The 25,273-nt window shown below is 42.8% G+C and overlaps 1 protein-coding gene across 12 annotated transcripts; it reads left to right on the top strand.

Annotated features, from left to right (window-relative positions):
* Positions 1 to 802: 802 nt before the first annotated feature.
* Pde8 (phosphodiesterase 8) lies at positions 803 to 24,912 on the top strand. Of its 12 annotated transcripts, none has more exons than XM_017169197.3 (20): positions 1,756 to 1,937; positions 2,660 to 2,788; positions 8,612 to 9,311; positions 9,381 to 9,465; positions 16,401 to 16,513; positions 18,702 to 18,758; positions 18,864 to 19,069; positions 19,241 to 19,300; positions 19,367 to 19,421; positions 19,508 to 19,606; positions 19,764 to 19,874; positions 19,951 to 20,120; positions 20,191 to 20,401; positions 21,348 to 21,518; positions 21,584 to 21,682; positions 21,755 to 22,003; positions 22,063 to 22,285; positions 22,342 to 22,499; positions 22,557 to 22,827; positions 22,887 to 24,912. In XM_017169197.3, exons 3-20 carry the CDS (start codon positions 9,015 to 9,017, stop codon positions 23,027 to 23,029), a joined length of 2,778 nt encoding a protein of 925 aa, XP_017024686.1. In that variant the 5' UTR covers positions 1,756 to 1,937; positions 2,660 to 2,788; positions 8,612 to 9,014; the 3' UTR covers positions 23,030 to 24,912. The 12 variants fall into 12 exon arrangements, 10 of the variants coding, with proteins under 10 accessions (XP_041632785.1, XP_017024686.1, XP_017024690.1 ...); XM_017169201.3 differs by having other exon boundaries at positions 1,757 to 1,937; positions 21,375 to 21,515; XM_017169200.3 differs by having other exon boundaries at positions 1,758 to 1,937; positions 21,348 to 21,515.
* Positions 24,913 to 25,273: the final 361 nt, after the last annotated feature.

Here is a 25,273-nt window from a genome sequence, read left to right as displayed (position 1 = left end):
TCCGGCTAACCCAAAACCCACTGCATCCTTGATTTTGTGCCACCACATTGTTTGTGGTCCCCCGGTTCGTGGCTAATTGATAGTTGGAGCTGCTGGCCTGATAAAGCACTTGGCCAGGCCAAACATGAAGCGGAGAACAAACGCAATTACAATTACCCGAAAGAACAAAAAAGGCAGCAAAAATCCCATTGCTCATATAAGCTCATCAAGAAGTGCTCAATGTGCACGTGAATGTGTGTGTGTGTGTGTCAGAGTGTGTGCAAGTCCTGTGTGTGTTTTGTGTGTGATTTTGATGAGGGATATACATAAGGAGTGAGTGTGCCTTGCGTGCAGACTCCATCTGGAGTGTAAGCATTCGCCCGGGGCATAAGCAAAGCCGTTAATGGAACGGCCAGGCCAACGATCCTTGGGCCTGTCAATTTGCCAGGACCCCCAGCAAACACTTTCGGACGACAAATACTCACCTTTAATATATAGAAATGTGGTGCTTTAAAGCTATGCATGAGTCATGGGATGGCGGTTATTTTGGGTCAGCTTATCTTACGATGCTATAAATGATTCATATTCCCTCGGCAGTGGGTTTATGTAGTTTGAAAAGTCATAATTGGCTATGCTGGGCACTAATCGGGGGTTATTGAGGTGGTATTTTTATTACAGATAACTCGACCTACAATAGTTTAGGAATGGTTAATATATTCAATGGTTCTCGGATAAAATTAGCATACTAAAGTGACAAGAATCACTTGGAAATTGTTTGGAAGAGATTTAATATTTGATTTTAAGTTTAATTGAAATCAGGCAAGCTTTACTTATTCAATCAGTATATAGTGACTTTTAATTTTAGATAGTATCTATGCAGGAACAAGTATTATTTATCAATCAAATGTAAGTTTTATTTATGAAAACTTATTTTCAAAGGCCTTTGCTGATTAAAAACAAATCTGAAAACATATTTTCAAAATATTTTGCATTACTAAATTCATTACCAATTTCTTTAATAAGAAAATATATCTTTCTCTCTTAACAATAATCATTTTAATTAATAAGAATTATTTAGGCGTTTGCCGATTAATACAAAAAAATCTAAAGGCAAATTTTAAAAATATTTTGCATTACTAATTTCATAACCAATTTCTTTACTAAAATAACAACATCATCATTTTAATTATAAAGATTTATTTAAAGCTAAATTTGTTATAATTAAAATGTGATTGTTTTATTAAGCTCTCGCTCTCTCTACACAAGTGATCTCTGAAGTAGATATACTGCGGCGTGTCACGCGTTCAACACCCATAAAAAGTACTGCCCTCGCTCTCACTCTCTCTGCTCTGCTCTTTCTTTCTCCCACTCCAGGTCATTGCTTTGATTTCTTTTCTTGGGGGCCTGAGCGCCAAAGCTCTTCGCTCTCACCGACTCTCTGAAGCTCTCACAGATCGCTCCATCTCCCCCCCTCTCTCTCTCTCTCTTGTGCGCTCTGGCAAGCTGTGCGTGCTACCGATTCTGTTTCTGCTTCTCCTTGTGCTTCTGCTTCTGCCTGTGTGCTTCTGATTCTGATTGGGATCGTGCTGGGGCCGGAGCGCTGAGATACAGATACTTGTTGTACTCGCTGTCGCTCGTTCGCCTCGCATTCGCACGAATGAATATTTGTATCTCGCAGATTGTTTTAGTTTTAGTTTTCCTTCCACTTGATTCCGTCGTCGCCTTCGCGTTCGCGTTCTTTTCTTTTGTCTAGCCTTTCGTATCGTATCTTTGCAGTATCGTATCGCCGAGCTGAGCGAGAAATCAGTTTGACGTTTTGCTTTGACAGGCAACCGTCGATCGTGGATCGCGGACCGCCGACCGCCGCCGAATCTCGTGGATCTTGGGCGTTGCGTTGCGTTGCGTTCCGCCGGTCGCCGTGAGCGAGAGGGGGGGTTTATATCTGATTATTCAGCAGCGTAAGCTATATATGTATATACATACATGTTTGTATAAAATGAGGGGGTGCCACCACCCAGGTTGCACCACCCGCTGACCAACAAAATTTACTTATCTCCGCCGGATCCGAATCCGAATTCGAAGCCGATTTGTGATCAATATGTGACTCTGTTTTGTGTGTGTATATATCATATGGCAGAGGGGTGCGTTTGTGCCAGGTTCAGATTGAGTGTTGGCCGTAAATGCGAGCCAATTGTATCTGGCAGATACGTTGTGCCGTGTGTTATCGCTACTGCTTCAGCTACCGCGTCGCGTCGCTCCGCTGTCGCAATTATTGTTATTTCGAATGCATCGTATCGTCGCATCGGAGCTAATATATAGTTTATATATTTTGCCAGGCGACTTCTCCGGAGTCGCCACATATTTTCGCCTCGGCAACGTCAACAACACATCCGTGCTGTGAACGTGACCTCCCGCGCATTAAAATAAATTCTAATTTGTTGAAGAAAAGAGCAGCGAAAAATGTTTTGTTATTGTTATTGCAAAGAAGTGCTGGCTTGAGTATCTACACACGCGCACACTCGCACACCTGCATATCTATGTCGGCGACTGTGTGTGTGTGCGTATGTGTATGTGTGTGAGTGCTGGTTCGCGTATGAAGCAATATTCATTATGAGTGCGAGTGCGTGTGGTGTCGTCTGCCCATTGTGTTTATGTGTGTATTTGTTTAATTTATATCTAGAGTCTGATATAAATATTAAAATAAAAAGAAATATATATATGTTTATATATATGTATATTGTATGTGCATAAAATATCAGAAGCAACAGGCGGCGAAAGCAGCAACTACCAGCCAAGCGACAAATTTTTGGTACGTCAACAGATAATGTATTGTATATGTACTTAAGTTGGACATTTTTTTTTTGGGTATTCGCTTAATTTGCGAACGTTCTCTGCCTACACCATTACACGCAGGCACACAGGAGTCGAGGTGGGGTGGGGTGGGGTGAGGTTGAGGTTGAGGTTGGGTGGTGCTTCCCAACCATCATCATCCATCTATTCCCATCCAACCACCAATCTTTCCATACACCCCAAAAGGTCTCCTCTATAGTGGTTTGTACACAAAGAAAAAGAAATTGTGAGATTATTTGGAAAATATTTCCAATCTCCAGCGATTTCTGATCATTTTTATAGTCAGATCTTAGAAAACATTAACTTATTTGGAATTATCCTGTATCACAGGTTTATAAATTAATTACAAATATTATCTATTCTTGTTTAAGGCGGAAATTGTTTATTTCAATTACTTGGAGAGGTGTCTAAAAGTATGCAATGATATATATACATATATATATTCAGATGGTTACTTGTATTAGATTGGATTATGGATAAATATATAAATAGTCTTATCCCTTTTAAGGGTATTCTAATTTCAATTAGAAGCTAGTTAGGCAGTGAAGGAGTCATTTCCGACCCTATAAATCATATATATTCTTGATCAGCATCAAAAGCCGAGTCGTTCTAGCCAGGTCAGGAAGAAATAAAAATTTCAAAATTTTTTATAAAATTTGATAAGGGGTTACATCATTAAAATTGCCAAAAATTTGACAAAAATTGTAATTTACAATAAAATTCAGATTAGAATGCAGATTTCTTAATCTTAAAAAAACCATCACAGAACAGGTTTCCAAATTAAAATGAATGAATTCTTTGCTTAGTTATTACATTTTTAAGATTTAATTTTTCCGAAAATTAAAAAAAAAATGTATATAATTTATAAAATAATTAATTTTTTAAGTAATTTATAATTAAATTGAATTAAAATTAGTTTTATATAAGAAAAAAATTGGTATATAAATCCGTGTCACTTTTCTGTACAAAATCTAAATACACCCCAATCCCAATCCAAGAATTATAATTTATTTTTTTATGAAAGACCAAGAACTTTCCCCTCCGATATCTCACAGTGCATTCAAATTCCTTTGTATTATACAAGCCACCTTGGAAGTGTCAACGTCTCTGGTCTCTCTGCTCAGTTTTCAAGCGAGTGCCCTCCAAAAGATCATAAAATTAAATGAAATGAAATAAAAAGTGAACAGGAAAAAAAAATGAAATAAAATAAAATTGAAAATTTTCATGCAACTGGCGTCGCAAAAAACATTTTGCAGTTTTTAATTTAGTCACCGCCCCGTCTCCTTCTAACTCACCTGACTTCTTATAGGCGCGACGACAGAGGCACATAAAAATCGCTTAAAATGTTGCCACTGCCGCCGGCTAAGAGGGGGGTCAGGCGGGCACAGGTGAGCCATGATGCCCATACTTGCCATAAACAATGTGAAAAATATCATTCCGTACTTATAAACAAGCAACAATAAGTTTGCAAATTGCGTTCGCATTTCGCTTTTCGTGCTCCGTGTTTCGCATTTTGCATTTTGCATTTCTGCTGCTGCCAAAGTTTCTGTATCTACTTGTATTTTATTTTATTATTTTTTTGTAGTTGTTGTTGTTTTTTTTTTTTCGGCTATATCCCTCGTTGACTGACCCATTTCGTCGATTATCTAATGCCTCGGCACTGCTGTACGCACACAACTATGTATATTTCTTTTCGTTTTCACTATCTGCGCGATAGGCTGTCGCCCCAATCAGTTGGCTGACTTAATTAATTCCCGATTTTAACTGTTTATTAAAATGGATTGTTGTTGCAGCTGTAGGTGGCTGCTATTGTTAACAGCAAATAAATCCGAGCCGCTCGCGTGCATACTGATTGGGAATTTTCAACGGGGCAATCTGGCGAGGGCGGTGGAAGTACCCTTCCAAATGTATATTTATGGCAGGTTGGTTATGCAAACTGCTGGCAATGGCAATTGCAAAATCCACCCAGAGGAGTGCTTCCTCGAACTCTATACCATTTGATGGTATTGTCAACTAGTACTTTGGGGGGCAATCAGGCAACCGTGCTCTGCCATTTTGTTATATATCTCACTTGAGATCGGTGAGGGGGGCCATTTGAAATGCAAATTGCCAACGGGCAAACTCTTTGAAACCACCGGAAAAACTCGCCCCTATAGATATTGTAAGCAGCCTATTTATATATAGTATATATATATGTTTGTAGTCTTTCATGTACGATATTAATTAGGCGGGGTCCAACCTTCCGCCGCCTGTAAACGATTAGTCGTTGCCATTCCATTGTGAAGCCTCAAGGTTCCCCGGATCGAGGATGCTCAAACTATATATTTTAGAGACTAATAATGACGCACGTTCTGTACATGAAATATTCTTTGGCGAGACCACCGTGAAGGTTGTCCCTAGTTGGAGGACACACCGAGAAATAATTATAAATATCAAATAATGGGCCATTAAGTTCTATATTCGGAGGGCTCCAGGGTTGCCCATTATGGAAGTGAAATATAATTTTGTTGTGGCAAAATTTCTTAGTTTATTTAACACTATTTCTTTTGCTAAGGTATTTTTGAGATACACAACTTTTTGTATATTTTATTATAGCAAATAAATAATAAGTTTTGTATACCTGGGTTGCCCTTTATGGAAGTGAAATATCGTTTTGCTGTTGCAAAAATTATTAGATTATTTAACATTATATCTTTTGCTAAGGTATCTTTAAGATACACATTTTTTATATATTTTATTGTAGGGAATAAACAATTAAATTAGGGAGAAACCGATATATTATATCAAAAGCCAATAATAATAACCATTTTTATCTAATAAACAAAGTTCTATAAAATGTTATCACATATTTTTTATAGACTAAAGATAACTCTAGGGTTATTAGGCATTTTAAAAAATAGTCTTCTTATTTTCTAAGATTTTCTATAAATACTTTCTAGCTGATTTTTAAGTTTGTTTCTAACTACTCATTTAATTAACTTTAAAACTAATTAGCCATTTGTAATAGATCTCTGTAGACTGCTCAAAATCAAGTGTCTGGCACGCCAAAACACCTAGATAACAAAGTGTTGTATATAGACGATCGATCGATCGATCTACCGATCAGATTCCAATCCGTATGCAGTAAACAGAAAGCTGCCAGCAGCTGCAAGGCATCAGCTTGCAAAAAAAGAGAAAAAAAACCATTAGATACAAAATGGCTTGAATGCGCTTCGCCGCCATTCCATGTCCATGTTCCATGTTCATCTTTTTTTTTTTGGCCTCGGCCAGGTTTCCTATATGGAGCGGCGGCAGCGGCTCCGTCTCCAAATACACACTCGCCTCGTGCCTCGTGCTCGAGTACATATTGGTAGGGAATTCTATTAGGGGCCAAAACGCTGGCATGGCATCCTGCTGATGATGCTATTATACAAATACCCACAAGCACCTGCATACTAATAGCTTCGGGGCCAACATCCGTGACTGGCTGCATCTAATGAGTTGACGTTGACGTTGGGGGCACGCTAATAGAATTTGGCACTCCTCAGTGCTCGGTGCTCGGTGCTCGGTGCTTGAGCTTGCCTTTGGTTGCATACCAAGAGGCGCCGCAGTGCCAGGAGCTTCAGGAACTTCGGGACCTCAAGGAACTCTAGAAACTCGGGCTATAAGCTATGCCCTGGCTGAGCAATTGCAATTGCCTTGCCCGCTTACCCCCGCTGGCAGAGCCGTAAACAAATTATGTTACGTCTACACAGCGTTCGTTATTTATTTGAAAACTTAAATGAGGCTGAGTGAACAGCGAAAGCCATTACTTGTTCATTTTAATATGGTCGGGCTAAAAATAATTTGTTTAAATCAACAAACACACCATAGAATGATGTGTGTGTGTGTACGGGAACTGATTCTCGTCTCATCTCCATTGTGTTTCTTCATAGATTGGGATGGATGTTGGGGATGAGATGCTTCAAGCTGATTCTGATTGTGCACAGTGGAAAAAAAAGATATAGATAAAAACTATAAGAGATACATATAAATTTTAAGCATAAAATTATGTTTAAAATGTTCGGAATTGTCCAATTCTGTAAACCTATTTGATTTTGATTATTTTCAAATATTTAAGAGGACCAGGCGGCTTAATTTGTATTCCTAAAAATACAATAAAATCTAAAAAATACCTTTGAAAATTTATTTAAACCAGTGAAATCCCTTTGCAATTATGGGAGCTACTTTGATTTAGAAATTATTACTAGAAATTTCCCCAAGTGTCCTTATGTTGCCTTTACTGCCATTGCCTGTCTTCCTGTTGGCGTCTTCTGTTGTGACGCCTTTTGTTTTTGGCCCAAACAATGCAAACGAATTCAGACAGAGGGACGACAACAAGTGTCCTTATGGATTTGGATGTTGGATGCTGGATGCTGGATGCTGGATGCTCAATGTGTTTATGTACGAATGCAGATGAAAGACAGCCTTTCCCTTTAGCAAGTCAATCAATGTCGCCGGGGATAAGGACTAGGACTATCATCTCATCCTGCAAGGAGCGCCCTTCAAATTGTTTTCCCCTCCTTGTCCCAAAAACCAGACAGAAGACATTTCACTCGCAGACTTAAAGGAGTGGGAGCTAAAACCAGTTGAAATGGGTACGACTTTCGGTGACTAATCTGAAGTATTCAGTTGGGTTCATATTCCATATCAGTTGATTTGCCTCTTTTCGCTTTCGTTCAAGTTTTATCTAAATATTTAAAATTGGTTAGCAAGACACGAGCGAGCGACAGAGGGTCTTTTCTTTTTCTATTTCGCCTGCCCCAAGATAAAGCCAGAATGACAGCCGGAATGAGAACAGAACAAGGGCGACACCGACACCGACATCGACATCGACATCGCCGTCTCAGATACCGGGAGCTGTATTATATATGACACCCCACAAATCCGCACAAGTCAATTGTTTGATACGTGCCACCGAGGGCTTGGACTATCAAGTTTCGCCAACTTTTTGGGGACCAACTTCAACTCGAACTTAGTATGGCAGACAGGAGCACGAGTCCGAGGCGAAAGCAAATCGCAAACATAACTCTGACGGGGCATTATTCATATGCAGCCAGCTGGTCACGTCCAAGGGCCTTGCCTTGGCCCAATAATCATTGCCAATATTTGGGCTTTATATGAATTTATAACAATTGCCAAGAGTTTCTTTTTTATTTTACTTTTGTGCGGGTGCTCTGTCCATATTCGATGAGAGTTTCAATGGTATAGCCACTGAAATGGGGGTCTCTCGACACCACTACTTAATATACTCGTAATGCACTGCAACTCGTCATTTATCACTCGGCCTTATCAATGTCAATTAAACTAGTTTAACTAATTAAGCTGGGAATTATCCAAAAAACAAGAGACAGAGAGAGAGTCCAGGCCTTAATGTAGGTCAGTTACTGCCCTGGCTACGGGTTGATGTAGAAGAGTTGCTCTAATTATATTTATTTAACTTGCCTTGGGTTATTATTGTTTAATTGGGCAAGTTATTAAGGGCTTAAGGGCTTAGTGAAATTAAATAGAGATTGCCATTTTAGTTGATGAAAATCTCACTTAAAACAGTATTTGTTTTACGAAATGTAAGCTCAAGTCTTTTGTACAATGAAAATTATATTTAGTAATTACATTTCATTGAATTTTACGGCTGGACAGCAACTTCCAACTAAATTAAATTTAAGCTGCAGGCCACTTGCATATATTTTCACTGAATTCATTGCATTTTCCTGGCATTTCTATTAATTTTTCTTTCCATTCCCATTTTTTTGTTCCTTTGCAGTTTTTGCGGATCATGTGACCAGTAGCTCCCGCTGGCCATCATTCAGTCAATCAATCAGCAGCACCGCAGCCCAAAAATGTTTCAATTATGTTATCGCCAGCAACAACATCGACATCGTCCAGAATCGAAACCATCGAACCAGAGCAGAGCAGAGCTGCCCAGGCCAGGCGCTACAGAGGAGGAGCTAGCGTAAGCCAAGGAATCCCACGAATTCGTAGACCAAAGTCGCTGTCAAAACCGAGACTAGCACCAAATAATCCACAATCACAAGGCAACCGAGAGCAATTTAGCATAGCAACCGCACAGGAATTAGCCAGAGAGGGCACACAGCCAGAGACCGAGTGAGAGTCGGTGTCACAGTCAAAGGGCAGAGCCAGTCCAGGATCAGAAGCAGGACTTCGCCATGGGCTGCTCGCCAAGCACACTGCCCGCCCCGAATGCCGCGGGCGGAGGAGGAGTAGGAGGAGCCCCCGGTGGCCAGGGATCCCTTCCATTGGATGCCACTGAAAAGGATGGCAGTCGTTTGTTTTGCATCAAGCTTCGACGCAGTCGCCTGCGTCGCTGCAGCTGCGGCGGAGTGACCTTGCAGGTGCCCAACGATGGCAATGGCAGCACTGCAGGCAGCGGCACCGGCGACAACCTGTGCGGCCAGGTGCTCCTGAATCCACTGCAGACCAAGAGCGAGGCCGACTATGAGAAGGTAACCGAATACCCGGTGGCGGCGTCTTTAAGCCAGCTTTCATCTAACTCTCGTCTCTCTAACCCGCAGCTGAGCACTGGCAAAAAGGACTCGATTGTGACGGTGGCTGCCCTGGGCAACTTCACACACAGCGTGGTGCGACGGGCCACTGGGAGTAAGTATTCCACCTCTGGGTTCCCCCTCACCGCAGGCATCTATATACCATATTTATTGAGCTGCACAGAAGGACAAATTAATGGGGGGAAAGGGGTCGAGTTCGAGTTCGAGTTCCAGTTCCTTTGAATGCACTGAAAAACGCTCATTACGAAGGCTTATAGTTGCAGGGAAAGTGGTAAAACTTTTGTGGAAAGGACTTTTTCTATGGAAATATGAAAAGGAAATATGGAACGATATTTTTTTGAGGAATTGTCAACAAGTTAACAAAGGATGTACATAGTATAATAGCCAATTTGGAATAACTTCTTTGGGGCTTGAACATATATTTTTATAGGAATTTCCAAAGAGGCTTAAAAAGAATTTTGTAGGAAATTTTCAACATTTTTATAAATATAAATATTTAAAAAGCAATTTCTAAAAGGTATTTATGAAGTGCAATAGAGTTTAAAGTTGGTTGAGGGTTAGAACTACTGAATACCCTAAGATTCTACCATTATTTCTATGAAATATGCTAAAATTATGTTTTATTTCCCAGTGTCTCATCAGAATATAAGTCTTTGAAAGCATAACTGCCTTGATACCCTTTTATTGCAAGACCTTCCTTCGGTTAGCTCTTTTTGTAATTCAATTTCCTTATTGATGAAATTTTCTTCCCTATAGAATCTTAGCTAACTATAGCTGTACGATTCTTTCTCTAATCTGAAGTGAGGCTACTCCACCTTCAAGAGCTTCCGCTGTACTCGTCGATAGGCACACTTATAAAGGTACTTATTAATGGGAAACTGAGAATGGGTTAAACATTTCCTTTTTTTCGGATTTATCGGAAGATTTATGATGCTTTGGCTACGGAAACAATCAATCTCAAGTGGCTGTTATAAGTTTTGTAAGATAAAAAGTGTATTAGATTGATTAGGGAAATTGGTTTCTGATTTAGTAAGCTATAGTTGATGATCTTGCAACTAAATCTTAAATAGAGGAAAAGGGTAAAGAGCCTTTTTTCCTTTTGATATGTAACCCTAAATCCCTATATATACTGGAGAAAGTATGTCTTCATTATCTTCATCTTCAAGGAATTATTTCTATAAAGGTTATCATTGCTTCCTTACTCGTACCACTGGGTATTATCGACTCCTTACGTTACCCTCTAAGCTTCGTGTTCAGGTAATTCGATCCTCGTCTCGGCAGAGTCAGCTGGCGCTTGTCTGAGCTTCAAGCGCAGCTGTTTTGTGCCGACATCCAATTAACAGCTTCTCCGCCGCCCTCGCTCTCCATATCTCTCTCAAACGCTCTCTAGTGTCGCGTTTCAATGAAGCAAGAGCGAGTGAGTGAGCATCAGTTGAAACTTGATCGCTCTTGGCAAACGGATCTCCCACAGAGAGAGAGAGAGAGTGGGAGAGCTCCAGTGGGTGTTGGGGCACAGAGAGAGCGAGCTTATCGGCAAAGCTCTTGGCGGCAACAGCTGCTCCCCATTTATGGAGTTCAGTTGTCGCTCTGACGACAGACTGTTAAAACGGATTATTTTGGCCCACAGAACCACACAGAAAAATAATGTTAAATCGGAGAAGTTGGCTATAACTCTCTGTAGTCGAGTTAGCGAATGGGTAAACGCCGCGTGTGATATGTACTAAATAAAAAGTGCTTGGCTATCCCGAAAGTGTCCCAAAAAAAAAGTCAAATGCAATTGCAAAAGACCTGCCAAAACTGGTAGCTGGCTAACGCGGCCTAATGCAGCAGTGCCGCCAATTTGGATTTGACCAAGTCGTGCCGTGATCACAAAAACGAAAAAAAAAAAGAAAAACATGCTGTTCAACGCATATAACATATAACCCAGGGCCAACCGGTCGTCGATCCATAGCGATTGCAATTAAAAAACGCATAGAGCTCCGAGTAGCCGTACTCGAAATTGTAAATCGAACAAGCGAATAATATTGCTGGGCTGCATTCGGTGTTGGTTTCGGTTTCGGCGGTGGCTTTAGGTGGAAAAAAACAGCTTAGCGTGCTCTAAAATACAACAAAAGCGTACATATTACCCACCCATACTAGCGTCCGTATCGAAGTATCGAAAAAGTGTTAAAAATCAAAACAAACTTCACAACTAAGTGTGCCAACAGACTCGGCAGCAACAACAAGTGTAACGAGTGTATCTTATAGGTTGCCCAGCTGAAATCTCACTCATAAGCAGAATTTAAGATACTTGTATCTGTTCCTGGCTAGTTGTATCTTGTAACTAAAAAGATCCCTGCAAGAATCCACAAGTACCCTCCCCTCTTAGTCTAAAAAAATCCTCAGATAATATATGCAAAAATTCACATGACAATATGTATATCTGGTTTTATTTTTTGTCGTCACAGCAGCCGTATAAGAACCGTAGGAGAGCAAAGTTTACTCAGAGAGCCTTAGCACTCTTCTTTTCCATATTTAATTGAACGCGATCGGATCGATCGATCGATCGTCGCTCTCACGAGCGGGCTGGCCTGGTAAACAATGAAAACGCCCACGGAATGGCGCCAAAACATCAATCAAAGCCAAGGAAAACAAACCAAAACGATCACTCGACGACGCTACACTCACTAGCCTCGCCGACGATCCATTACGATGACGGGCTAATCCCACGCGTCAAAGCCCTGCCAGCTTATCAGTTTTCCACAACAACCTTTTTATTTTTCTTTTTTTTTTTTGGAAAAGAAGAGCGATGATGAACGGTTTTGCTAGGACCGCATTATAGTGCGATTTTTAGGAGGTCTTACACAAATTACTTTCTGTGTTTAGCCACGTGAAGGGGCCCAGTTCGGCGGAGATTAGATTACCGCTGGATACTCCCGGTTCCTATCAATATATGTTTTTTTTTTTTCTGTATATATAGTGTCCAGTGTGTGCGGCTATCAAAGGCGAGTATCGCTGAGCCAAGAAGATCGCCTGGCGTTAGATAGAGCCGGGGACACTCTCTCGGTCTCGTTCTCGTTCTCCCCCTCACAGATGTAGATTGTGCACGCGTTGCCCCCCCACTGTCCCTCCCCTTATACCCATGTATATAGCCTATCCCTATCTGCGGCTGTATCTGCATCTGGCCGAGCCAGCGCCAGCGGCAGCACCTGTATCTGTATCTCTGTACCTGTAGCCAGAACAGTATCTCACCCCCTCAACGCACACACAGGCCTAAACATCTGAATACTATGAGCAAACTTGCCTGATATTATCTTATCACAAATTAATTGGTCGCCATGACAACGGCCAAAAGGCGCAAAAGGCCCCGAAAAGCACCCCAGGGCAACTGATCGGCCAGTGGGAATGTTGGTTAGCCCCTGCTAATCCTCTCTTTGTATTAAAATTAAAATGTCCGGCTCACCGGGAGCTTTAATGCCACTGCACCTGTCGGCTAAGCGCCTTAGAAACGACACACAGCGAGAAAATAAACCTCAATTCTGAGTAAACAAAGTTTGGGGAGTATCTATGGAATGTTTATTAAATAATTTGTATTTTAAATAAGTCTGGCAAGCACTAAATTTATTATTAGTTAAATTTTCTCCTGAAAAACCTCAACTTCTACTGTTTAAATACAAAGTTTGAAAAGTATCTTTGACTTACTTTTAGTTAAATTAAATACAGTCTTCCAAGGATTAAATTATTAAACAAAAACTCAGTTATATATTCAACACCCTGGAGATACAATTGTATCTCTTGGATAGACGACAGACCCAACATACCGTTAGTTTGGCTCGCAGCGCACCCTTCGCCTCTGTCGCTGTCGCCGTCGCTGCTCTGCCACTGGCGGCAGTTTCAAAATCCGTGCGAGAATTATCATCTGGCAAACAGTTCTTCATACCGGATTAGAACGGACGTTTTTCCCAGTCCGGCTCGCGCTCCACTTGCTCCATTTTCCACCGCAAAAATATCCATTTGCATTTTCGTGCCAATCCGGCTTTGCCGCACCGCGAGTAAAGTCGAGTTTTCCTACTACTCTCTGTATCCCAGTCAGCCAAAATCGATCAGCTCCCAGTGCCAACTAGCCGTGAAATCCACATTTAATGACTCTGGTTACTCGCCGTGTTAATTGTGCTTTTGAGTCCGTCGTACTATGTGCAGTCGTGTGAGCCCAGGCAGTAAGTATATGTGCCAAGTTGTAGGCCAAAATAGAGGGGATATATAGACCTAAAAATCGAATTAAATCCAAGCTGGAGCCGGAGCCTGTTGCTGCGACGTCAGCCCCAGTGGCTGCTGGCCGCTTTTTATCTAAACAATTTATCGATTTTCGTTTAGATTACAACGCGTGTACCCATCCAACTTCCCCCTCTCGGCTCCCGTCTCTAGCCACCGAAAAAAAACACAAACGATAAGATACACTCGACCCATTTGAATAAGCGCAAATATAGTGTCCCCACCGCCGGCCGGGCTTATATATACGAGGCAAACTCTGGGTACATTGTACATGGATCTCAGTGTCGGCGGTGGGTACGGTTGTGGGTACTTTCCCTGGCTAGTTTTTGTTTATGCCCCAACTGGGCTATTTATATTAAGTGTGCACACATGCTGCCATATCTGCTGCGAGCACTAAAACTAAATGCTCTCTCTCATATGTACTATATGCATGTGGGCCAGTTTATCATTACGCACTAATTGTGTGAAATCAATGCCGCAAACAGATAAAATCAGAGCCAAGCCAAAGCCAAAAGCAGAAACTGAAAAGCAAAAGCAGCAAGTTGAAAGCATAAACAGTAACTCCAAAGCATAAACAGTAACTCAAAAGCAGAAGCAGTAACTGAAAAGCATAAACAGCAACTCAAAAGCAGAAGCAGAAACTCAAAAGCATAAACAGCCCCTAAAAAGCACAAAGCAAAACAGGAAGGAAAACAAACTATAAATGACAATTAACATAATGCCACGAGAATAATCCAAATTTGTGTGACTTCATTTGCAAAAAAAAAACAAAAAATTCTCATACAAACATATCGCGAAAACCCCGTGTAAATAAAAAAAGACAGAAACAAAAGCAAAAATACAGCACAAACAATGATAATATCCAGCCAGCCGAATTTGGCTGGATCGGCAACGAGCACGACGCCGTCGCCGTCCACTAATCCCAATTCCAATCCCAGTTCCCATACCAATCCCAGTGCTGCCGCTGCCCACATGGGCGACGAAAGTGTTCCAAGCAATTGCAATTGCAATGTGGGCGTGGACCTGGTTGGCATTGGGGCCAGACAATCCCCAGTTCCCGCCCTGGAAGCTGCTGGCAGAGATTCATTAATGCGTCCGGCCTCCGATGAGTCCGAGCTAAATGTGGGTAAGGTTATCTCTCCTCCTTTGGGGGGTTAAAGTTGAGTTGAGTTTGATGATGATGCGGTCAACAGGGGAGACAGTGTGTGTGTGGGAGGATTAGTTTCGTGGTTGAGCTGCTTAATTCTCCAGAATTTTAGTTAGTTTGGGATTTTCACCTGCTTTTTAATAGTTGAAGCAAGTAATTAAAATAATATAATACAGAGCAATTTCAAAGAACAGCTTGCTTAGTTATTTGCTTATTTACATAACTGAACGTAACTTGAAATATAAAACAGGCCTAATTTTAGCGAACAGCTTGCCTTTAAATATTTTTATATATTTATGCCACATAAAGAAAATAACGATTTAAGCATCTTTAGCTCTTCCAGCCATTAATTATAAGAAAACAAATAAATCCCTGGCAGGACTTGGGTTGGCCTTAAAAACAAGAAAAACCCCAAGACAAGACAAAAACCTTAAATTACTTGTTGATAACTTTAATTTGCTTGCTGTGGGAACCCGCACAAAAGCCTTCGCACAAATTCCGCTACAAGAAAAGTTTGTTTGGTCAATCAGAACCTTAAAAAATTGCTTGGGCCTAAGCATACATAACTTGCAAGAAGCCACAGAATTTTAATTTCCTTTAAACTTTTCTCAAGAATTTCCATAGAAGGTATACACTCCTTACTCCAGTATGGCATGAAATTCCTTAATTATGTACATTAAAGATTAAATATAAAATGCAAAAAATATACTGCTTGAAAAAAGGTCTTAAAGGATTGAAAGTATAGGTATTTGTAGTGCTTTGAGGTGAGCTTAATGATATGGAATTCTATATCTTAGAGGAGGCTTATTTTTAATTGTTTGTTTAGATATTTAAAGGTATTTTTTATAAAAAATATATATTAAACCTTACTTGGAAGTACTTTCTTTATCAATATTCAAAGTTTTTAAATAGTCTCTCTTGTTAATTGTGTAAATATAACTTTCAGGGCAATATGTAAGGGGTTAAAAATTCTAAAAAACTCACAACTTTTAATTATTTGAACATGAAAACTTTGTTTTATAAATTTCCCAACTTGTTTTAGGTTGTTTAATATTTTCCATATGCAAAAAAAAATAAAAAAAATGGGGATGCTGGTCAGCCTTTGGTCCATTGAAGTCCTGCTTCTCATTAAGTGAAATACAATTTGCCGAGCTTAGTTCCTTGGGGCTCACTGCTCAGTGGGCTGGAGTGGCTCCGTTGACAGTTCAGGAGCAGCTTCCCTAAGGACAGCCCTCGTACCCTTTCGCAGGGGACACACACACGCGTGTGTGGGGGCTGACTGCCCGTTCGTTTATAAAGTGTTTCTGAAATGCCAACGTTTATAATTAAATAAAACGTGCAACAAGAGGAATTAATGTGCGTGCGTGTCCCTGCCAGAAAGTGTTGGTTACTGTGTGTGTGTGTGTGGTGTGTTTGTTGTGTGAGTTTGTTGTGTGAGTTTGTTGTGGGTTTTGGGTGACCATTCATTTTGATTGTGGGCGTGCGGGCATTTTGCTCCCCAAAAGTATGCAGCCTGCCGCTACGCCCAGAAATGTAGCATACTTCTTTGGAGAATTTCCACCCCCTCCAAACCCTCCTACCTCCTGTAAAAGCAATTTTCCTCTAACTCTATATGACCTTTTTTTTTGCAGGCACAGGCACCTCGGGCACCAGTTCATCCGGCGGCGGCAACAGCCACCGCCACCGCAAGTCATCGCTCGCCCTCGCTTTAACCCCGGAAGATGAGCCAATGGACGTGTACCAGGTGAGTCCGGGATCTGGTGAGAGAATCATAGCGAACCACATGGGTGTTACGTCGTCTGATAAGGTATCTTATCACGGCCAACTATGCTCTCCGCTCTGCGCTCTCTCTCTCTCCGCTGCGCTGCGCTTTTCGCTTTACAATTTCGCTTTAAATAGCCGCTCACCTATACACCCAGACGGTGTGGTGTGTGCTTTGCCTATAAACAATAGGGGGCTACCAGTGAAATCAAATCAATTAACATTGAAGGTGGGAAATCAAAAGGCAAAGAAAGAGATTACCCCGATCGGAAGACAGACGACGGACGACAACGGACGACGGAGAACGGAGAACGGAGGCGACTCACTACGTTTCGTTTTTAGTTCAATGTGTCGGGCGTTGCGACCACAAGACCTGTGAATTATTCTGAAGCGATTGAGATACAGATTGAGCTAGATACAGCTAAAGATACACATACAGATACGGCTTGAGATACAGATACAGCTGTAGATAGATATATCGACAGTGTTACAGATACAAATCGAGATTGTCTTATTAGGCTGGCATTAGGCGGCGTGGAAAAGTTGGAAATGCCTCTCCTCCGTTCGTGTGGCGTCGCTTATGCAAACAACTTGTTATTGATCTAAGACATTGGACCTCAAGTGCCGCTAGCCGAGTGCCCCAGTGTTTGGTGTTCAGTGTTCAGTGTTCATTGTTTAGTGCTCCGTGTGCTTTAGTGGCCAGTGTAATTGTCGCTCTCAATCTCCCCTCCTGCGTCGAGTGTTGTTTTATAATTAGCAGAATGCGCAATTGCTTGCCAAAATTCAGCCATGTCTTTCGTCGCAAATCCAAATCCTCCGCCCTTGGTCAAGAGAATCCCACCGAGCCTGACTCCGATTCGGAGCCGTATGTCGCAGCTGTTGCGCCGCCGGCGGCGGCTACTATGGCCATATCCCAACCGCGTCGCGATAGCCCTAATGAAAGACCAATGCCAGATGACGATAGCGCTAGCAGCCGGCTGATAAGCTCTCCTCATTTGGATTCCAAAACGAATTTGGATTTGGATTCGCCAGCAGCTGGCGGCCAAGGTTCCTGCCCGGAAATGAAACTGGAAACGATTTCGGCAACAGCTCCTCCAGTGGCCATTTCCCTGCCATTTGGTGGGCGGAACTCGAGTAAAACGCCCGAGGAAATGGAGCTGGAATACGAGGCGAGTGTGGCCGCCGAAGGCCGTGACATAATGACCCCCCTGCGTCGCAACACAAGGCCGCTGAGCCTGGCCTTCGGCAGTGGACGCAGCACAGGAGTAGGAGCAGGAGGAGTAGCTGGAACTGGAGTGATGCAGCCGGAAATAGTCGAGGTCATACGCAGCTTGGATGTCCCGGCCCTGTTGCTGAACAGCCTCAGCTTGGAGGCAGACCCAAGGGAGCCCGGCGCGGAGCTGGAGTGCGACAGCAGCGAGGAGACGGTGGTCCTTCGTCGCAAGGTCAACTGCCTGGAGCGTAAGACGCGCAGCCTGTACGAGCGACGACTGCCCAAGGTGCCGAAGCTACACCTTCAGGTGGCCGCCAAGAAGACCAGCGAGGAGGAGGAGTTCAGGACTTTTCAGGTAGCAAGGACCAACTTTTACGGTTGTCCCATCAATCTGGCGCCTTTAGCCGCGTCTTATTCCGCATTTCCAACGTGTGTTTGGTGTGTGGAAAACTGGCTGTGATACATTTTCGATTACATTTTCATTCCCCTGATTGACACTGAGCCCGCTCCAGCGTACGTTCCTCCCCGGGATTTAACGTGCTCGTATTATAAATCTGCAGCACACGAGCTTGCTGCCGCGCACATAAGTCAGAATCCGAATCAGAGTCACAGAGTTTGGAGTCGGTGGCGAGCAATTTTATTTTAATTTATCATCATTTAGGCGACACGAGCAACACACACGCAGGCATTGTGCTCGCTTAGCTGGTATCTGGTATCTGGTAGATATGGGAGGCAACACCCGACGCACTGACAGATACACAGATACAAAGATACACGGGGACGGGGACAAGCATATGGCCGACAGACGGTGGGAAAATGCGAAGCCGGGTTAAGCCCTCTTATTCTGATGGGAAGGAAAGCCAGCGAAGCTGCGGATTTATATTAAATTTTACACGTTGTCTCACCTGCCTGTGTATCCCTCTTCTTTTTTTTATCTTTTATACCTGTGTCGTTGCAGCGAAATCTCATGGACCTGAAGTATCCAACCGTGCTACCACCGAATCCTCAACTTAAGGTAAGCTCTCTGAGGGCCACTTTGAACTATGGGGCAATTCAATCAGTGCAATGGCTTTGGACACTCTCCACTAATGCTTCCCCCTTCTTTTTTTTTTATTTTTAGGCCCTGCTGGTCTTCCACAAGGCGGACAGCATTTGCGAGGCGGTCACCGCAGCCTGCCAGCGGCATCAGCTGGACGTAACGCTGGTCAAGTCAAAGGAGGAGGCTTTGGACACCCTGCAAAAGTCGTATGCCACCGCCCAGTGTTACCATCTAATCATAATTGATGCTCGCTCCGCCAAGAATCTTGATGCAGAGCACATTGCGAGGTGGGTTTGGGGTTTGGGGTTTGGGGTTCCTGGAGTAATGGGTTGCCCGAGTTGAAATGGGTTCGGGTTGGCCGAAAAGTTTACAAAACTTTTCCATTTTCATAAACTTTTCACTTTGCCATAAAACTTGATCTTACTCTCTTTCTGTCTTTGGTACTCCTGCTCCTCCAGAACCATACGTCACACACACGGCCACCATTTAACGACAATAATTGCAGTCTGCAAGAAGAGGTAAGTAGCGTCTGTGGAAGTTCTCAGTCAAAGTTTACCACTAACGACCGATACGACCTTTGGCAGTTTCTTCGAAAAGGATGATGTGCTAATTGCTCTATTGGACGCTGGCGTTAATAGAGTAAGTTTCCGTTAATTGACCCATCAACGAAGGCGGTAGAAACAGATGCCTCAAGTGACTCCCTCCACCTCTTCTATATTCCACAGTGCGTAGCGGAGACGACCAACCTGGCCATGTGCAGTGTGGAACTGAAGCAGATACTGCACTCCATCATCCGGCCGCACAATGTCATGTCCACTCAACAGGTAATCGAGTTAATGTCCTGGCTACTCCTGCTTTCCCCCCCCCCGAAAGCTCTGTCCTGAAAATTAATTCAATTAAATGGCAGCCGCCGTCTGAAACTGTAAACCCGCGCAGTGTGTGTGTAACCTCCCCTGGTTTCTCTCTTTGCTATTCCCCTAGGCACTCTACACGGCGCTGCACCGGCTAAAGGAGGTGGTGCTCATCACGGACGACGTGCTGCGCATTCAGTACGCGAACAGGGCCACCGAGAGGCTCCTCAACATGCGGCTGGTGAGTGGGAGGGAGGATGGGGTGGCTTGTTTGCAAGGGCAACGGCATTAATGAGATTTCCGCGTTGGACAAACAGGACGAAATCATTAGCAAGCCGCTGGCGGACATATTCGTGTCGGACCTGTCCACCATCAGTGAGCAGGGCAAGAGCATCAAGGAGTTCGATGGCATACTGACGGTGCGCCGCAAGAGCCAGGAGGGCATACCCATGCATGTACGCGTGGTGCCGGTGGCCTGCATAGGCAGGTGAGTCCCAGCTTAACCCTCGTAGCTCCTCCTCCAGATTCTAATTGGCAATCTCTCTCGGAACCCGCAGCGCACCCACGCACCTGATTTTCAACTTTGATGTGCCCGGCGGTCAGATGGATTTCATAGCTACGCTGCCACAGCCGAAGGAGGCTCCAAGGGGCTCACTTCATTCGGTGCGTCGCTGCAGCTTCGATGTCCGGTCGATTGCCTCGGATGGACTGCGAAGGACCAGCCTGGCCAAGCTCACATCGTTGCCGCTGGAGGCGCCCATCACTAAAGTATGACTCCACCTCGCATTTGCATATGGGGTTGTGGCTGCACCACGTTGGCGGTGTCTGTTGTGGGAGTGCCTAAATTGCTACTAAATTGTCGTCCGTGATTGTGCCCCGGTGACTGTGTCCGGTCCTGTGCCCCCCGTTCGTGTGTGTGTGTAAAGTGTGTGTGTGTCCTGGTGTCCTGTCCTGCCTCGAGCAACTGCAGCAGCGACAGCAATAGCATTAGCAACAATATTTGCACTAGCACATGCCCACAGACCATCCACACACAAGCACACACACACACACAGCGACACAGGCACACACACACACACAGTGAAGGCCGAGAGCAAATGCATTTGCCGGGTTTGGAGTTTTGTGCTAACTTTGATGGAGATGTGAAGGCCATCGTTGATTGCATTCACTACGCTTTTAATTATCGAATTACCCGCTCAATTTGGCCCTAAGCCGGTCAAAGGAAAGGCCAAGTGGCGGCCGAGTAGGGAGCCAGCTAGGACCTCTCCCAAGCTGAAGTGAATGCATTTGATATAACGGTCAACAGTGGGTCAAACTATTCGGACCCACACTGTTCGTTCTTAACCTTGATTGGAGCTCCTAATTTGTCATAACCCCTAACGCCTTTACTAATCCCAAAATATCAACAGTAACAGCACAACTAAACCAACATGTTTTTTACATTTATTCTCTTTTTATCTCTTAATTGTTATGTTCTCTTTTTTACTTTTATGTTTTGTGTACTCGAACAATGAACCAACTCATAAAAAAATATATTACAAATTCGCTCGCACGTTCGCTCGCTCGCTCGCTCGATTTGCTCGCTGTGCGTCGCTAACCAAAAATAAAAAAAAAAATAATAAAAATAAAAATGTACAAAACTCAAACCAACCAACCAACCAACAACAAACACAACAAATAAATGAAACGCAACCACTGCGCACTCGCACATTAGATAATCAATTTACTATCACAAGTACAGGAGAATTGTTCGGCCGATGAGGCGCGTCTCATCGACAAGGTCCTGGAGTTCCTGAAGCGCGAGGGCCTCTACAGTCCGCAGATGAAGGAGATACGAACGGACGATCCCATAGCCACCGATCTGATCGGTGCCCTGCTGACGGTAGTTAAGATACCTCCATTACTTTTATTGATCAGATTTTAACCAGTTTATTTTCTTGTCTTTTTTAGGGACCCAGCGTTTACTCATCGCGTCGCAGCTCGAATGACTCCATCATACGCACTGGCAGCTCCACCAGGACAGCCACTATTGTGCCAGCCAAGATGAAGGTAGGAGAGGTTACCTTAACATATATATTCGTCATATATTGCTCACATATTCCCCATATTAATCTTGTCCAGGCCAATCCCATCATCATGGAACTACTTGAAGAATCTCTCAGCTGGGACTTTGATATTTTCAAATTAGAGGAGATCACCGACTACCATCCTTTGCTTTATCTGGGCATGGAGATGTTCCGTCGCTTCGATGTCTTTGCCACTTTGAATATCGATGAGAATGTGTGCAAAGCCTGGCTGGCGGTGATGGAGGCCCACTACCGCAAGAGCAACACATATCACAACAGCACACATGCCGCAGATGTGATGCAGGTGGGTTGATCCTTGTCTTTTCTCAATGTAAACCAAGCTTACTCTTTGGCTTCCTTCAGGCCACTGGTGCCTTCATCACCCAGCTGACCAACAAGGATATGTTGGTGATGGATCGCATGGATGAGGCCACAGCTCTTATAGCAGCCGCTGCCCATGATGTCGATCATCCGGGACGCTCTTCGGCTTTCCTGTGCAACTCCAACGATGCTTTGGCTGTCCTGTACAATGATCTAACGGTGCTGGAGAACCATCATGCGGCCATAACCTTCAAGCTTACTTTGGGTAAGGATACTTTTGGGTATTAAGAGATATAGAATTTTAATTTCTTGTAATCTTAGGCGACGACAAAATCAACATTTTCAAGAACCTGGACAAGGAGACCTACAAATCAGCTCGCAGCACCATCATCGACATGATTCTGGCCACCGAGATGACCCGGCATTTTGAGCATCTGGCCAAGTTTGTGAGCGTTTTTGGAGGCGAAGAACCTCGTGAGGTTAGTTGAAATAAAGTGATACCTCTATCCAGACTAACCTTTCTTCTAAACTTTTAGCAACACTCGCAGACGGAGGAGGAGACATCCATACTCATGCGCCGCATGCTGATCAAGGTGGCCGATGTGAGCAATCCCGCTCGTCCTATGCAGTTTTGCATTGAGTGGGCTCGTCGCATAGCCGAGGAGTACTTCATGCAGACGGACGAGGAGAAGCAGCGACATTTGCCCATCGTGATGCCCATGTTTGACCGGGCCACCTGCAGCATACCAAAGAGCCAGATTGGCTTCATCGAATACATCATACAGGACATGATGCATGCCTGGGAGAGTGAGTAGTCTCAGAGCTCTTCCTAATCTTTATCCTGGCTAATCTCTCTCTTATTTTAGGCTTCATTGACATGCCCCAGCTGATCACCTACATGCAGATCAACTACTCGCAGTGGAAAAAGTACGACGAGCAGGGCGTCAACACCCTGGCAGACATTATGGCCAAGCAGCCGCCGGTGGGCAAGATGGCCAACTCCAAATAGCATACGGCCTTTCGGAGATTGTTCTCGGGTCTATTGAAGCCACTGCCGGCCCATGTGCCGGGCACCTCCACGATTGGCGAGAACGAAATGGAGGACGTACTCTAGTGACGGCGTCGTTGGTCCTGCGACATCCTTCTACGGACTCGCAGTCTCTCGACCTGAGCCGAGGTTCGAGTTGAAGCTCCACCACCACCACAACATCACCTAAAACACACACACATATCTCTCAACAGGACCAGGTGGTGGCCGGTCGGTGCTGGAGCGGTGTCACAAAAGCAACAAGCAAAAACAAAAACAAAGTAAACAATTATTGGGCTGGACTCAAAATTAAATGTTTAAGATGCATCACAAGAAGCAAACTATTTCTATTTCTATAAAAAAAAAAAAAAACATGTGAGTCTGTCTGTGTGTAAGTGCTGCGCGTGTGTGCATGATGTCCCTCCACCTTAAGTAAATGTGTATGTGTTTAGGCTAACGAAAGCAGGAATGGCTTAAAAGCAGGAATGGCTAAAACCCACAGCATATTGGCCAGAAAAGGAGCTACAATATATGGCGTGCGCTCAACTGTACCTGGCGAAAAAACACGGTGTCAAGGCCAAGCTTTTAGTTCTCTCCCACATCAAGAAGACAATCTCTGTTAGACACTGCAAGAGGCCAAGTAAAACTACATAGTTCAAGCCAAGTAGGAATCCGGCTACAGATTCGGAAAGACTATGAAAAACCACACGAGTGCAGGCAGGATACTAAAGCAGGCACTAATTTAATAAATTACTATCGAAACTGAAGAAACTGAAGATGAGTAAACAAAACTAATTCGAATCCACTCTTGAGACATATTGTATGAAATCGTATGGGGCCCCTTTTACTACTACTACTACTACTACTAGTACTACCTACTACCTAATGATTAACTAGTTACCTTTTACCTTCCCAACTGAACAAGCGGAACGTTGCGATGAGAGAGCTCTATCCTAACACTAAAAACCTACTATTATTAATGTTGTTTAGCTTTCTAAGCATACGGTATGAGAAATCAAACTAAACGCAAAATGTTTACCAATTAAGTGAAATCCTTTTTGAAATCTTTTTATCTAATTGACTGAACAAATTACATATACATATATAAACCAGATCTATTAATACGAATTGATAATACGTTCTTGTTATAACTAAAGAGAGGAGGAAGGGAAAATGTGGAAATGATAATGAAAAGCAAAATAATATATACAAAAATATACATATATATACAATTTATACAACTTTTACGAAGCATATTATATATAGTATATATATATTTATATATATGTCATACGATATCGGCAGTCATTCACAGAGTTACAGTAATTTGTATGTGTTAAAACCCGTGCTTCAAGAATGTTTTGATAGAAATTATATATACACGTATACAAGACCCTAGTCCCGATCCCCCCCACCAGACGACGACGACCATCATCCGTATACCCCATCACACACAGAAACAGTAAACAAATTAATAAATAAACAAAAGGGAAGAGAATATATATAAATGTATCTGCATATTCAGTGTTGTTAATATGTGTGTGTTTCAATTGTATATGTATATTGGATTAAATCGCATAAATTACATTACAAGTTATGAAGTATATATGTATACATAAAATATATAGACGATATACTATACTATATGTTTCTGACACACACAAAAACGATAAATCTTTACACACAACTACATAATGTGTGTGTGTGTGTATTTGTTACTACATCTGTTTGCTCCTTGCAGGTTAAGGATTATAAATGTTAAGATTTAGTCAAATTTATTGTAAAAACCAAAACACAACAAAACAAAACATACAAAAAATGAAAACAAGAAATGCAAATAATACAAATAAAAATTTAAAACAAAATGGAAATTGTCTACAAAATGTGGGAGTTATTGGGTATAGATTAGGGTCAAGGTTGATCATCATAATTATAAACTATTATGGCATCACTTTCGGCTTATTAAAATTCTCCTCTCGCTTTCGAATTGATCGATCAAAGTTTGATTCTCAGCATATAAACAACCTGTTTTTGGGTTCCCAAATAAGGCCTTGCTGGCATTCTTCCAACAAAATGGCTCACCAAAAAAAACCGTGGGCCTAATTTCACCTAAAAAAGGTAAACAAAGCGTTGCCAGCCCCAAAAGAAAGTTTCTTTCTTTCCTCACAAAGAAAGTCTTTCAGCCAACCCATCGCGTGTCGCCCCAAAACGAGTCCGGTTACGCGA

This window comes from Drosophila kikkawai, chromosome 2R (genome assembly GCF_030179895.1).
Source record: "Drosophila kikkawai strain 14028-0561.14 chromosome 2R, DkikHiC1v2, whole genome shotgun sequence".
NCBI classification, from domain to species: Eukaryota; Metazoa; Arthropoda; class Insecta; order Diptera; family Drosophilidae; genus Drosophila; species Drosophila kikkawai.
The sequence above is the reverse complement of the archived record's forward strand: the minus strand, read 5'-3'. Positions and strand labels throughout refer to the sequence as shown.

Bases quoted from the DNA above. Each gene is read 5' to 3' on its own strand.
- Pde8 (XM_017169192.3), top strand. From the start codon at position 17,292: ATGCGCAATTGCTTGCCAAAATTCAGCCATGTCTTTCGTCGCAAATCC. The intron at 18,099-18,701 runs GTAGCAAGGACC...GTGTCGTTGCAG, and splicing joins AGGAGTTCAGGACTTTTCAG to CGAAATCTCATGGACCTGAA. The intron at 21,683-21,754 runs GTAGGAGAGGTT...AATCTTGTCCAG, and splicing joins TTGTGCCAGCCAAGATGAAG to GCCAATCCCATCATCATGGA.